Below are 16821 nucleotides of genomic sequence, written 5' to 3' on the forward strand. Positions count from 1 at the left end.
CTTTGGTGGGAAAAGCATAAGATACTCCAAGCACTCATGCCAGTCACATGACTAGGAGGTAACAATGCAGGCTCCTCAGCTTGGAAATGGAGAACAGCACCTCTCCCAGAGCCAGAGATGAGCGCCAATCTCAAAGCCAGAAATGAAAGGAGAAGCCTCTGCCACTGTTTGTGTTTGTGTTGGGAAAAAAGCCAGTTTTGGCCTGCATAAATAGAAGTATAGTGTCTAGATCAGGGGTCCTCAAACTTTTTAAACAGAGGGCTAGGTCACTATCCCTCAAACTATTGGAGGGCCGGATTATAATTTTTAAAAAAACAAACAATGAATGAATTTCTATGCACACTGCACATATCTTATCTGTGGTGCAAAAAAAACCCCACTTAAAAACAATGCAATAATTAAAATGAAGAACAATTTTAACAAATATAAAGTTATGAGTATTTCAATGGGAAGTGTGCGTCTGCTTTTGGCTGAGATAGGATTGTTGTTGTTGTGTGCTTTCAAGTCGTTTCAGACTTAGGTTGACCCTGAGCAAGGGCTGGGTAAATGACCTTGAAGGGCCGTATCTGGCCCCCAGGCCTTAGTTTGAGGACCTCTGGTCTAGATCCAGGGAAGTCATGCTACCCCTCTATTCTGCCTTGGTTAGACCACACCTGGAATACTGTATCCAATTCTGGGCATCACAATTGAAGGGAGATGTTGACAAGCGGGAATGTGTCCAGAGGAGGGCAACTAAAATGATCAAGGGTCTGGAGATCAAGCCCTATGAGGAGCAGCTTAAAGTGCTGGATATGTTTATCCTGAAGAAGAGAAGGCTGAGAGGAGACATGATAGCCATGTATAACTATGTGAGAGGAAGTCATAAGGAGGAGGGAGCAAGCTTGTTTTCTGCTGCCCTGGAGACGTGGAACAATGGCTTCAAACTATAAGAAAGAACTTCCTCAGTGTGAGAGCTGTTCAGCAGTGGAACTCTCTGCCCCAGAGTGTGGTGGAGGCTCCTTCTTTGGAGGCTTTTAAACAGAGGCTGGATGGCAATCTGTCAGGGGTGCTTTGAATGCAATTTCCCTGCTTCTTGGCAGGGGGTTGGACTGGATGGCCCACGAGGTCTCTTCTAACTCAAGAATTCCGTGATTCTATGATTCTATAATTTGAACATTTACAGCTCTCTCAACCTTTCCTTGTATATTTTGTCCTGCATTCCGCTTATCATCCTTCTTGTCCTTGTCTGAACCTTCACTGTTAATTTATAATGCCTCCACAATTATCCATTATTTCCACACCAGATTAAGACCCTTTTTAAAAAAATCACATACGCGTGTCAGAATGCTTAGCTTATTGCAATTAATTTGGCTGCACTGCATGAATGTTTACTACGTTGCTTTTTCTATTTCTGCTAATGTAGATATATCTTGTTAACAAGCTAGGGAGGTTTTTATACCAAAGAAAGCAATGTACATTTTAGATATGCTTAAGATTTTTTAAAAGAAAAAAAAGCTTCGGTATAACTAATTACATGTGACAGGTCTGTATCCATAAATCTGGGATGGACAAAGCACAGCTCTGTGACCAGATGAGATTTCTTAAGGCTTTTTTGTGACCCTTGGCCCACTAACCTTCCCAGTCTATCCCTTCTCTGAACTACAGACATGAACTATGTTCTTAGAAGCAATTTGCCTTTTAAATAGGTCACAGGGCCCTCTCGTACTTAAAAAAAAATCCCTACACATTGCACAAAAAATTATGGGAGAACAAATATACAATATTTAAAGTGGAAGAAAGGAAAAGAAAAAATGGGAAGGAATGAGGAAATGGAGAACAGACAGAATGACCAGTTGGGTGGACAGAAGAGAAAGAATGGGAAGAAGGGAGGTTCAATGTTACTGTGATTTTATATTTTCTTGTTTTAAATATCCCTTCCATTTTTCTCTATAGCTCCGGGATTTCTGGTTTTCTATACAGTCCTCCATTGCTATTTGCAATATAATAAGGACTGTATATACTCAAGTATAAGCCTAGTTTTTCAGCCCTTTTTTAGGCTAAAAAAGTCCCCCTCAGCTTATATTTGAGACAAGGATATTTATTATTTTACTCTATTACTATTATTTTATTACATTTATTATTTTACTTTATTGTTATTATTATATTTATTATTTTTCTCTATTATTATTACATTTATTATTTTATTCTATTATTACTCTTATTATTACATTTCCATTATTTTTCTCTATTATTATTATTTTTATTACATTTATTATTTTACTCACTTTATTATTATGGAAGGATACGTAAGCACATTTACACTGAAGGAGGTTAGAATAATGGTTTGATCAGAGTTGGGCAGCATTATCTTGAATTACAGTTTTATGTAAATATTCAAAAACATTTAACCAACAGATACCTCAGTTAATGTAATTTCATTGGTATCTATTTTTATTTTGAAACTAGCCATCCCCTGCCATGTGTTGCTATGGCCCAGTCTGTGTATATGTGTTTTGTGTGTGTATATTTGTGTATATATGTGTGTTTGCGCATGCATTGTATTGCAATTTTTTTTTGCTTTTTAAGTCCCTTCCACTGTGTTTTTCAGTGTTTTTAGGAGTGGTGGTCACTTGTTGGCCTGATAGGTGTATCGTGTCCAAATTTGGTGTCAATTCGTCCAGTGGTTTTTGAGTTATGAGAATTCCACAAACTAACATTACGTCTATATAAATAAAAATGTACTGTTCGGTTATTGGATTAACATAACTCAAGAACCACTGGATGAATTGACACCAAATTTGGACACAAGACACCTAACAACCCAATGTATGTCCTTCACTTAAAAAATCGATTTTGTCATTTGGGAGTTGTAGTTGCTGGGATTTATAGTTCACCCTACAATCAAAGAGCATTCTGAACCCCACCAATGATGGAATTGAACCAAACTTGGCACACAGTTCTCCCATGACCAACAGAAAATACTGGAAGGATTTGGTGGGCAGTGTCCTTTGGTTTTGGAGTTGTAGTTTGCCTACATCCAGAGATCACTGTGGACTCAAACAATGATGGATCTGGACCAAACTCTACACAAATACTCAATATGCCCAAATGTGAGTTTGGGGAAAATAGAATCTTGACATTTGGGGGTTGTATTTGCTGAGATTTATAGTTCACCTACAATCACAGAGCATTCTGAACCCTACCAACAATAGAATTGGGCCAAACCTCCCACAAAGAACCCCCATGTTGACCACAGCAACGCGTGGCAGGGGACGGCTAGTTTTTATTTATATAGACTTACTAGTAGCTGCTGTATTTCCCACCCTCAGCTTATAATCAAGTCAATCTGTTTTCCCAGGGTTTTTTGGTGGTAAAATGAGGTGCTTTGGCTTATATTTGGGTCGGCTTATACTCGAGTACATACGGTATATACATCTAACAAATGTATTCAGTAAGCCATGACTTATTTTAAGTACTGTTTGACACAAGACCACCAGCTCTGCATATCAGTCCTTCCCACCAAAAAGGGCATATTGTAAGAGGGAATAATGTTAATGAACACTCTTCTCCAAAGCAGTGGAACACACTTTAGAAAATGGATTCCCCTCCTGCTGACACTGATGTTATAACAGTGATGGAGGAAAATCAGATATTCAATAAGTCAATAAAGAGCAGGCTCTCCGCAACTGCTTTTTTTTCTGCTTCATACTCTGGCAACAACATTTCAGCCCATGGATTTAAAAAGCAGCTCAGCCATTCTTTCCCAGCTTGGAGCACTCTTTTTCCGCCAGAGTGAAATTCAGGGCATGGCATTAGCTTAAAGGGAATAAGCATCAACAGGATAAACTCTGCTCGTCTTTGCTTAGGTGAAACTCCCTTTGAATCCGATGGAAGTTTGATCCATGTAACTGAGAACCGGCTTTAATGCTAAAGGTACAGGGCTGCTGCAATGCCATGCAAATTCAGAGTGCAGCTGTGTGCAAAGAATTAAGGATTTGCTGGCTTAACGATTAACTGCTTTATCCTTCTTAAAACTTATTATGACATCATCTTTTGAAGCTCTCATTGATTAACTCACTGATTCCTTCAGCACAAAGCACTTTGGCCAAGGCTTTTGTGGGCTGGGAAATTAAATGAATGGTTTCACAAACAACCTATTAGAAAGAAGAAACTGAGCAAATCAACCTCACAAAACATAAGAATCTGAAACTGGATCAGTGGCACTTGATTATGAGACAGAGAGCTGCCGTGGGTTGCATATGGCTGCTGAAAATGAGCAGCTATTTAATGGATGGTGAGACTCAGGTGTAACACCTTGGCAGTGTAAATGACACAGCAAAACCAAACATTTGGTTCATTTGCTTTAGCGTAATTGCATGAAATGGGTCAACAGCCTAATAATAAGCTATATTTGCATACTTTTTTGATGGGGTATGGAGTGAACAGCATGAGTTCATGAACTCGAGCACCAAAACAGAAAGGAACAACAGAAGGTGCTTCTGGAAAGAGAGAGAGCTATAATTACAACACACGATGGATGGCTTTATTTGGAATTATGACCCATATTGTTGACACACAAAAAATACAGTACCTCTGTGTCCCCTCATGACCTTTAAAATTGCATCAGGATTGCACTAGTGCAGTCTTCTGGACAGATGTAAATCTCGTTGAGGATTGTGTAGTAATTTGAGTGTTGGACCAGGACTCTGGAATACCAGGGTTCCAATCCCTGCTCAGACATGAAAACTGCTGGATGCTCTTGGGCAAGTCAAACTATCTCAGCTTGAAGAAGGCAATAGCAAACCTCATCTGAATAAACATTGCCCAGAAACCCCTATAATTGGTTTGTCGGAGTGAACTTAAAGACAATAACAATCTTGAACCCCTAATATCCACAGGTAAGAGTCTACATCACAGATGTAGTTATAAATATGTTACTATACTCTCCTATTGATGGAGCCTAGAAAAGCCAATGTGATTCTAAGGGCGTGTCCAAACCACTCATTTATTGCGGTAACTGCTGCAATAAAGAAAGGGCTGTCCAGATGACGTCCTGGACAATCCCAAATTAATTTACTACAAACCAGGAAAACCCTGGTTTATAGTGAGTGAATTAGATAGTGGATTTATTCCACGCCTTCTTGGAAGGCATGGGATAAACCCACTATTTCCAGTGTCTGGACTGCAGTCCACAGTTTTCTGGACTAAATTAGAATATCCACCTCCCTCCCCTAAAGGCCCCACCCCCTTTTAAAGGTAAAATAAAACTTACCTGACAGCCGCTCTCCCGGCACATAGAAATGACATGCCAGGAGAGCGGGGGGTGGGGGGAGTGATTTTTCTCTCTCCTCCCCCCCCCCCCCCCCCCCGCTCTCCTGGTGCATCATTTCTATGCACCAGGAGAGCGGCTGCAACAGTGTACTGCAGACCGGGTAAGTTTTCTTTACTTTTAAAAGGAGGGTGGGGCTTTAGGGGAGGAGGGAAGGTCCCCAGATATTCTTCCAGGCAGAAGATCTGGACACCTACCCCAAAAAGCATGCACTTTCTGGGGTGGGTGGGTGTAGACAGTCCCCCAGGAACATCCCTGTTTTTAAAACCCGAATGATCCTGGGATAAAGGGCTGTCTGGAACTGCCCCAGGCTGCATTAACAGGAGCATAGTGTCTAGATTGAGGGAAGTCAGAGTCCCATTCTTTTCTCCTTTGGTCAGATCTCACCAGGATAACTGTGTCCAGATCTGGGCACCACAATTGAAGAAAGAAATTGACAAGTTGAAACGTGTCCAGAGGAAGGTAACCAAAATGATCAAAAGTTTGCTAACCAAGTCCTACAAGGAATGGTTGAGGGAACTGGGTATGCTTAGCTTCAAGAAGAGAAGGATGGGAGGGGACATGATAGTCTTGTGTAAGTATTTGAAAGGATGCCACACTGAGGAGGTGCCAACTAGTTTTCTACTGCTGTGGAACCTAGGGCTTGGAGAAATCAATTCAAATTGCAGAAAAAAAGTTTCCACCTAGGAAGAACATTTTGATGAGTAAGAGCTATTCAGCGATGGGATATGCTGACATAGAGTGCAGTGGAGTCTCCTTCTCTGAAAGCTTTTAGACAGAGGCAGAATGGCCATCTGTTGGGGGTTCTTTATATGTTTATATGATGAGTAAGAGCTATTCAGCGATGGGATATGCTGACATAGAGTGCAGTGGAGTCTCCTTCTCCGAAAGCTTTTAGACAGAGGCAGAATGGCCATCTGTTGGGGGTTCTTTATATGTTCCTGTATGGTAGGGGATTAGACTGAATTACCCTTGTGGTCTCTTCCAATTCTATGATTCTGTGATTTTATTATTCTATATTATCCCAGACCTGATTCCACAACCTACCTTCACAACTTGCAGCAACCTACCTCAGTAGCCAACAGTAGTGCTGGGCAACAGAGTTCTATCCTACATAGTGCAGCAGGATATTCAAGCTAATTCCCAACAGCTACCTATTGTGTCATACAAAGGACTTCATTCCATGGTGCTTCTCCAAGCTTTTCTATACACTTAAAACATGGAACCCCACGGAGCCCATTAGACCACACAAGATCATTCTGTGGGTCACCTGTTTAAGTCTGTGTATAGAAATACAAGGATTTTAAAGACATTTAGGAATTGGCTCCAGACGTTCCCTGCACATAGAGATGGGTGAAAATGGTGAAATTTAGGTGTGACGGGAATTATTTTCTTTTTTTTGCGTTCCTTCTGTTTTGTGATGTTTTCCTGTGGGAGGTCTTTAAATGTGCCCCAAAGATACAGTTATTTCCATTGCTCTAAGGACAGCAGACATGAGCTTACACTCTCCCGTGTGTTGGCAAGGCAAACAGATGATTTCTGTAGAAATGGGAGAAGGAAAACACTTGTGATGGGGTTAAGTAAGTTCTCCAGATCCTTTGGAAACAAATTGACATGAAACGCCATGCTAAGATGACAATTTCCTTAGCTGTGACAGGGATCCTCCCTCTGACTGTTGTACTGCAGCAAACAAACAAGAAGGTGCCTGACGCATCATCCTGCTGTGCCCTGATCCCCAGAATCAAAAAACTCTGTTATTTTGGGGCAACTGTAGTTGCTGCCTGTTAAAGAAGGTTTGAGAGGACATTTGCAGTTCTGGCAACAGTGCCATGCTCATAAACACAAATACGAAACAGTTGCAAATGTGTTAATTTAGTTTATACATTCATAACTGCTCAATAGGATGCCAGCCCTCACAAATCAAGGCTGCCAGGTTTAACACTGGACAAGGCTTTGGCATATGAAATAATTATGATTGAGGAATTTGTTTCCACTGTACTGTAGGGGGGAAACAGAAGAACAGAATTATTGTTTTACTTTAGTTGAAGCCATTCAGCCATGTTACACTTCATTGACATAATGTTTATCTGGTATTTGTCCTCTTCTCACAACTACATTCAGCACTGTGCCAATGAGAAGCAGAAAGGAGGGCCAAATGGCACAACAAGCGTATCATCCGGGAATTTGGGCTTTTTATATTCAGAATTGATTGATATTGACCAGATTATGTGATGGTGGTTCTTATTTTTACTGCATTCCTCTCTCTTTTTCTCCCTCTCCCTTTCTCTACCCCCCCCCCCCCCCAATACACAAACACATAATATCAAAAAGCTAGGTTTTAATAGCATGTTTAATGTTCATACCTCCTTGGGTCTTATGTTTAATATTTTGATCTAATCTATTCTGTGTCTTTTGTTGTCATTGAATGTTTGCCATATGTGTTGGAAACTACCCCGAGTCCCTCCAGGGAGATAGGACAGTCTATAAATTACTATTATTATTATTATTATTATTATTATTATTATTATTATTATTATTAGAAATACAACAAGATGAGTCCACAGCAAACAAGATCACTATGCTGGCTGTTGCATTGGATCACAAGTTGGACACTTCTAAAGTGTCTAGGACTGTGTGATATATTGGCATATCATGTATCCAGATCTGAGTAGGATGGCCTTTTGCAGCTGGCAGATGATAATTTTGTCAGTGCCAGTTGTGTTTAAGTACAGGCCAAGGTCACCACTGGGACCACCTTTACTGGATTGTGTCAGATTATTATTATTATTATTATTATTATTATTATTATTATTATTATTTGAAACACAACAAGATGAGTCCACAGCAGACACTCTACTGGCTGTTGTATTGGATCACACTTTGGACACTTCCCAAGTGTCTAGGACTGCGTGATGTATCAGCAAATAATGCGTGCAGGTTACTGTTATTTTTATTTTTATTAGCTATGATTGCCCCTGAATTCCCCTTGAAAGAAAGAAAGGATTTTTTTTTAAATTTACTAACCAGTAAACACTAGTGAGGGTTGCCACATACTGGCAATACAGTTAGACAAAGGCGGAGGATTTAGAAAATCTTAACACCATCATCATCATTTTATTTCTATCCTGCTTTATCTCTCATAAAAAGAGATCCAAAGCAGCTACAACAATAAAAGAGATACAGTGCAATAGATAGTATATTAATTCATTTATTACTTCATTGCTAGGATGGGGGAAAATACTTGTGGAATTATCTTGTATTGTGTGTCTGAATAATTTGTCCAGCTTTGGATGCTATGCTCATTGAGTAATATACTTGCATTGGAGGGCAAGCACAATTTTCTCACTGCTTCAAAATATTATGTGTCAATTAACGGTGTTATCTACAATTATTTAATATTAATGCGTTTGAGACATCTGATTTTTAAAACAGGAAATGGCAGACAGTGTTATTATTTTTACTGGGTAATATTTTTAATTTGTTAAGCATTATTTTGTGGAGCTGGGCTGAAATGCTCTTACATCTTACTTTAATTAATTAAATGAGGTGGGTGGATTTTAAAACCCCATTAAAAACAGGGGTTCTCCAAAGAGGAGCAGAGTCCTGTGATGTTCTCATCTTTTAAAATAAAATAAAAATGGGAAAACTCTTTTGTAAGAACAATTTTTCATATGTTGATTCCTATGACCAATACGGGAGGTGGAGAATATATAATAATAATAATAATAAAACTTTATTTATATACTGCTCTATCTCCCCGAGGGGTCTCAGTTTCCAAGTAACATCATCAATACATACAGAGTAAACAACATAACCATAAGATTAACAAATCAATATAAGCATAAAAATTGTTGCCATAACACATACATATTAAAAGTAATCCTGCCTGTTCAAGGCAATTTAAAAAGAAGAGGAACATAAGGATAATAATGATTTTGTTTTTGGTTTTTTTAGTGGGGGGGAGGGGGACAAATTCTTTTCTGCATTATCTGTTGAGGGAAAAGATCAAACAATATTTTAACAACAGTGGAAAAAGCAAATAATGTTTCTTCAAATCAAAATTCCTGCCCAAAATAATCCCAAATCATGATGTGATGAAGGCTGCTGAAATTCTGCCCAATGTCTGGTGGCCATCTGCCATTTCCTTTGCCTGTTTATCTTTTCATATGTGTATGTGTGTGTCTGAGTGTGTGCACACACACACATATTGTTGAGGGAGAGTGCATCCAGCTTTCAAACATGTATCAAACAGAACATTATGAACATAGAAGCAGGAATTGTGGTTTAAATCAACACCAAGAAGAGCCCTTTCCCAATGAAAGATAGATACTTACTTCTCATTATCCCTTTAACACAAAATCAACACATTCCCTCACCTGTTGTCGCACTGGACACTGTTGGCCACTGCTGTTCAGGTCCTGGTCCTACGCGTAAGGCTCCTGCCTCATCCATGTGTACAGCACTAAACAAATTTACAAAGAGATTAGATTATGCAAGCCTCACAAAACAGGACATTCACTCTTCATATGATGTGCACTGTCCTTTTGGTGCAGAAAGGCATAGCTGCTCACACAAATTTTCTGTGACGTAAAAATATGGTTGAACCCTCTCCTGTTTCAAACTGCAAATTCTGCAATACTGGACCTTTGTTACATGGTTGGATTCCACATCTTGATTCAGTGGCATCATGTTGCACAAGTGTTGCCTGTACAGAATGGTTTGTTTCCATTAATGAGATGTGGCGTGTCTAACATGGCTGGGAAGTCGCTAAATCCCAGCAGTGTTTATGCCTTACTGTTTAAGTAAATAATGAAACACTGTCCTGTCAGTTTCAAGAATCCTCCAACCTGCTAACATTAACCAAACTTATACAGGAAACAGTCTGCTGTAATTACAGTAACAGTGATTGCACCTTGTGCCTTTGGCAAGTCAAAAGGGAGAGCATCAGGGAGCATTCGACAGAATCTTTTTCTCATACATCATGTGGGGAATATTCTGCTGTGGATTAGTCTGACAGACTGAGTTGCCACAAATTATTATATTGTGAATTCAAACGACAATAACAAAGAGATGGGTGCAATTAAAATAAATAAGTCAGAGGTTTTTACACTTTTTACCCACATTTCCTGCTTTTCATTAACATGTTGACATTGTATGGATACTCACTTGATGTAGTTACCTCATGGTATATGAATAAAAATTGTTGTTTATTTAGCGTGTCTATTTTTGTTTGCATAGTAAACAATATAGAAAGATCTATTGGTTGCTGATGGTTGGGAGGAAAAGGTGATGAAATGATGGTGATTAAGAAACATCAAGTAATGTCACAATGGTTGACAAGAGCACTGTACCTTCAAGGAATGAGTTCGACAAAAAACTGCTTTCATGAAATATCAAATAAATAAGCAAGAATTGAATGTCTGAACATTTTCTCCCCTCACCCCCAACATACTTTGAGAAACTATTGCACATCTCTTGAGGGCCATACCCAGACTTTGAGCACCACTGAAATACATATATGCATGTGCTTTGTAGGCTGTATAAAAAACTAAGTTCCAGAATCAAGTTGCTCTCAAGCATTGCTGGCAAAAATGATGTCAGTTCTATGCCAATGTTGTTTAAATAGAAATTAATATCTAGGCCCAATTATTTGCCTTTGTTAATTGAATATTATAAAACATCCCAAAGGAAGTACCAAATAATCGTGTGTGTGTGCGTGTGTGTATCCATACAATTCCTTTCTAGCTGCCTTTTAAAGATGGCCCTACCATTTCTATTTGCAGACTGCCATATGGAACAAAACGTTGGGTTTATATATGACAGACCAGGAGGATTTCTGTTCTCGATCAGGCATAAAACTCTTTTTGAATGTTTTCCCACCAGCATTATAGTACAGAGGCTATCATCTGCCAATTGTCCAAGTTGCTCCTTCAGAATTCTGGGAAATGTAGTTCAGGATGGACCCTTTGCAATTCTCAGCTAGAGAGTCCTTGGCTTCCCTAAACTACACTTCCCAGAATTATGCAGGAGCAGATTGAACTATTGGCAGAAGATAACCTCCGTTCCACAGTATAACACTGGTGGGAAAATATCCTAAGTCTGGTTTTGGCTGCCATTACAGTTCATTCCCCATCACCTAACCACATGGTTGTTGGAAAAATGCATAACAGGTCCAATGGTAAAGACTACCAACATAATGATAATAATGATAATAAATTAAAGTAAGCATATGGAGACATATATTCATGTAGAATCAATTTTTGTTATGGATGAAGAAGATGGAAATTATGTAGACAAAGAAAGCACTTTAATGGGCTACAACAGTTCAATAGTTGAAGGAATTGATCATTATTAATTAATGTGGAGGAACGCAACCTGACTGCACAAAGATATTCTAATATGATGTACAATTTTTATTAAATCAAGTCTGAACAGACATGGCAGCTGCAGTTTTCAAAGAGGTTGATGCTCTCCTCTCAACTGTTTATAAGCTAGGCCACAGGGAAGTTCATAGCTCAAGCCAAAACGACACTGTAATATTCTCATACAATTTCCATCCATATTGCCAGAAAAAAAATGGGCAGGGCAATATCCTGTCAGATTATGCTCATCAGACATCGGGGGGGGACTCAGAATGTTGTGTTGGAGGATTCCTGTTTGACACACATGATCAATGCCTACAGGATAATTTTTGTCCTCCATACTATTTGGCATGTATGTGAAATTTCTGGGAGAGGTTATCTAGAATTTTGAGGTTGGGTGTCACAGGTATATAGATGACACCCAACTCTATTTCTCCATTCCTTCCCATTCCAAGGGAGCTATCTCTGTGTCAAACTAGTCTCTACTGTTGGTAATGAACTGGATCAGAGCAAACAAATAGAAGTGGCATCCAGAAAGAAAGAAGCACTTTTAGTTAGTTGAAAGGAAGATCATGGAACAGGGATTTGGCCTTCATTGGATGGAGTTACACTGTCTGGGTGTGCTCCCGGATTAAACTGGAGTATGCATACCTATCAATGGTGGCCAGGAGGGCATTTGCATAGCTATATAATTGGTGTCCCTTATTTCTGTGTTCCTTGAATATCAGATCTTGAATATCAGGCCTTGATTATATCCCAACTGGATTCATGTAATGCACTATACACAGTGCTACCTTTAGAAACAGCAAGAAGGTGTTTCTGTATTTTTAAAATGATGCAGTCTGGTTGCTGACTGGAGCAGGTTATGGTTCTCATATAACCCCCACTGATGAAACAGCTTAAGTGGCTGCTGATGGCTGGTGATCAATTTCTGGGCAGAATTCAAAGCCCATGTTCTCACTTTGGGTCCAGTATTGTGGGTCCAGGTTACTTGTAAAACCATATATTTCCCTACGAACCTGCCCATGCTCTAAGATTTGCAGGGGAAACTTTTACTCAGTCCCACTACATGAATATTTGGTGGGAACAGTGAAGGATTCCTTCTCAGGATGCATCTACACAAGTAACTAAACTCAGATCCAGTCCGAAGCATGGTTGGTTTGGACCAGCCCCAGATTCTGCTACGGTGTTTACACCTCTCCACACCCTATGGCAATGGTGGGAGCAAACTCCTTACTATCCAGCAGGTTCAGTAAAGACCTTTTTATTCATGGAGGAATTTGGTTTTGATACATAGCAGCTGATGGGGTTTTTAATGGGAGTTGTTTTAAAGCTGTTTTTAAGTTGTATTGTTAACTTGCATTTTTAAAAATAGAAATTTGCTTTAATTTTTATAAGAAGAGGGGTCTTTAGTTGTATAGTGTTTTTAAATGGTTGTACACCATCTTGGATAACTGTGTTGGCAAAATGCAGGTTTCAAATGAAATAAATAAATAGGAAACGGCTGTGTGAGCACATACCCTTGCATGCCAGCTCTTAAAGATGCAGAATAACGCCAGTCAGGATTGGGTGGTTTTGGCTGTAAAACAAAAAAGGAAGAAATCAATATTAATTTCCATTTAAACACATTTTAAAAGCAATGTAATATCATCTAGAGTTCCAACCAGAGTTCATCCATAGTTTGTAGTTCTTGCCAAAGGATAACATAAATATATTTATTTTTAAAATGCAAGAGGACTGCCTAATTCTTTGCATTATATATCTCATAGAGATCTTTTAATAAATATATTAAAGCAAAGTCAAGCAACATCTTGCCATCCAGCACTGTATTTTTAGCCCCAAGGATCCAATGTGGGCAACCATAGGCTCAAAAACGAATAAAAGAAAAGAATGAGGAAGTAAAAAGAAACCTATTTCTGGGTTCATTACTTCTTTTAAAAAAAAACTTTTGTGGGCCCCATGGCTTTTTAAATTCAAACATGGTCCCTCTAGGAATTTGCTTAATCCTCTAATACAACTCTGGGCCCTTCTGCACTGCCATAATAATCCAGATTATAAAAGCAGATAATCCACATTATCTGCTTTGAACTGGATTATCTGAGTCTACACTGCCATATAATCCACTTTGGGTTTTTTTAAAAATTATTTCAATGCTGTATTCTAAGTAACTGTACCTGATACTTGATATAACTTGCTTAGTAACTTCACTGCAGCCTGCCCTTTTAAACACCAGGATCTGCCTCTTATGACACTGCAAAGTCCCCCGGTCTCGGGGTTTAACTCTGCAATTGGGCTTAGCATACACCTGACAGTGACTTGGTGGTCACAATGTGGATGAAGGAAACCATACACCCCTCCCTGTTTCTCCCACTTTACCTAACTATCCCTTCATGCACTTTCTTCTCTACTATAATAATAATAATAATAATAATAATAATAATAATAATAATAATAATAATCTTTATTACTACTAATAATAATAATATCTTTATTACTACTCACTTTGGGCACAGAAAATTAGGGATTCTTTGTTTACAAAAAAGATTTAACATAACAGACTACTAGACCACTAGATACTAAAATCAGAAAAGAAAATAACCAAAATTTATGATAATTTGCTAACTTGGTCAACGGAAAAGGAAGAGGTTAAAGTTTGCATGATTAAATGGGCGTAAAATCTAAGGAGACCAATTCAATTCAGGAAATGGGAACAAATGTGGAACAAAAAGAGGAGGAGAAGAAGAGAAGAATCCATGAAGATGGAATGGAAGTCAAGTTTTTCCTTCTTTTTTTCTTTTTTCCCTCTTTCTCTATATTCTATTTCCTACTTTTCTATCTTCTTTATAATATTCCCCCACTTTCCATGTAGTCATATATACTTTCAATAAAAACTAATTTAAAAAAACATAACAGACCACTGAAGTCTGATGGGGGAAGATGTTCAGATTCCCACATTCACCTGTATCTTTTATGTAAAACAACACTGGAGCAAAAGACAGTCTGTGGGTGACTGAGCAAGATGATAATCTGGAGTTTTCAGTTGGAGGCAGAAGGTCCCATAGCGAGGAGCAAGGAATACCTTGCATGCAAAACTGTGGTGCAACACAAAGAGCCACTTACCCTGAAAGTACTGAAAAGGGTATTTTCAGCAAAGGCTGTAGCTGGTGTCAAATGGGAGCCCAGCAGCAATGCTGGGGCAGCCCTGGAGCAATTGGGTCAACACTGCTCAACTTCACAAGAATGGCAGAGCAGCCCCAGAACAAATTATCAAGGAATACAGAAAAAAACAGAAGGCAATGCAACTCTGTAGAGAAAGGGATAAGTGGAGAAAAATAACTGCATAGAATGAAGCAGAAGATCCATAATTTTCTACTGCAATGCCAGTGGTTCTCAACCTGGGGTCCCTAGATGTTTTTGGCCTACAACTCCCAGAAATCCCAGCCAGTTTACCAGCTGTTAGGATTTCTGGGAGTTGAAGGACAAAAACATATGGGGACCCCAGGTTGAGAACCACTGGCATATGCAATGTTTGTCTTCTTGCCAGAAAACACCACAAACTACATCTGAAACAAGTGCAAATTGGTAGCTTTCTTGGAAAAGAAGATCAGTGTGCTACAGCTATGGGTTGTGTCTCTTCAATGCATCAGGAAGCAGGAGGATTTCCTGCACAGGACACATAAAGAACTGATCGTACAAAAACAATGGAAGAAACTGCCAAGAAAAATGAAGCTGCTTGTAAGAGTGAAGAAATACCCTGGAGGAAAGTCACCATCAGGAGCAGACTATACAGAGGGGATTCAGAATGAAGCAATTGCTTTCTACATCTTCCAGAGGATAGCAACAGTGAAGATGCTCAAACAGGAAACCAGCACAAAAGGGACACCACATGTCAAGAAAGGTGTCAAGGTAATCACCAATCACAAGAAAATTAAGGTGCTGGTAGCTGTGGAATCATTGCTCGAGGTATATGGAGACCTGTGTACCATCCTGACAAGATGAATCTTGTCTTCCTTGAACATGCATCTGGGATGTCACTGACAACGTGCCAAAACTTATCAGTACCCCCCTTTTCCGAATGCAAGTGAGTACCAATGACATAACCAAGAAAAACTTTGAAAAGATCACCTCTTACTATGAAGCTTTGGGCAGGAAGCTGAAGGGGTGTGAGGCACAGGTGGTATGCTTGTCAATTCTGTCACTGAAGAATACCAGACTGTATAGGAAAACCAACATGCTAAATGTAAAGAACAGGCTATGAAGATGGTGTAGAGAGAAGTGTGACCTTGAAGGAGCTGGGGGTGGCTATGGTGGACAGGGAGCTCTGGCATGGGATGGTCCATGAGGTCACAAAGAGTCGAAAGCGACTGAACAAATAAACAACAACAAACATTGTATCCTACATTTATCCATTTTGTTCCTTTTGGCCCAGCTCTCTAATTGGTTAAAGTCATTTTGAATTCAGTTGAGAGCATCTGGGTAAAAATAAATAGAGAAATAAATAAATGCAATATTGCGGTAAGAGTTTACTTCAGGCCATTAAAGCAAACAAGAAGTGGAAAATGATGCTTTTCAGAAAGAAAGTCTCAGTCATCTCTAGGGTGCAAGAAACAGTAGTTATGGGACACTTAATTTGCTGGATTTCTCCTGGGAGAGTAACTCCGCTCAGCATAAGTTCTCCAACAAATTCCTGATGTGCCTTGAAACAAGTTCTTAGTTTTAAAAAAAGAAAGGTGGGATCAGCAATCCTGGATTTTTATTCTAACAAATAAGAAAAATCGGTCACTGGAATCAAAATAATCCATACTTTACGGGGAAGTGAACACATAATGCTAGAATTCACAACTGCAAAACAGGGCAACGAAGAATATCATCAAACACAGACCTAGATTTCAGGAAAGCTTGTTGGATTAGAAGTACATTCCCAGGGCGTTTGCTTCTGTTCCTGGAAAGATGAAGACTAGTTCAATTAAGACTCAGCCTCCCTCAGCAGAGTTCACAAATGGAAGCACTGAATCTCTTGGGTCTTTCTGAGATTAGTTTTAGCAAATTAAGGCAGACAGGCAGCATGCAAACTTCAGAGCTAAAATTTTACTAATTGCATTTAAACATATATGCATGCCGTGCCTAAGCCTTGGTAGCTGCAGGAAAGTT

At 39.2% G+C, this 16821-nt stretch overlaps 1 protein-coding gene across 10 annotated transcripts in view; it reads right to left on the reverse strand.

Annotated features, from left to right (window-relative positions):
• LOC132774262 (protocadherin alpha-C2-like) overlaps positions 1–16821 on the reverse strand; it is a 271043-nt gene that overhangs the window by 43064 nt on the left and 211158 nt on the right. For all 10 annotated transcript variants that reach the window (XM_060774177.2, XM_067467734.1, XM_060774174.2 and 7 more), the window contains exons 2-3: positions 13191–13249; positions 9685–9770 (exon numbers count right to left, since the gene is read on the reverse strand). In XM_060774177.2, the coding sequence (XP_060630160.2) occupies positions 9685–9770; positions 13191–13249 (145 nt within the window). The remainder of the gene's footprint in view (positions 1–9684; positions 9771–13190; positions 13250–16821) is intronic.

This window comes from Anolis sagrei, chromosome 4 (assembly GCF_037176765.1).
Source record: "Anolis sagrei isolate rAnoSag1 chromosome 4, rAnoSag1.mat, whole genome shotgun sequence".
NCBI lineage: Eukaryota > Metazoa > Chordata > Lepidosauria > Squamata > Dactyloidae > Anolis > Anolis sagrei.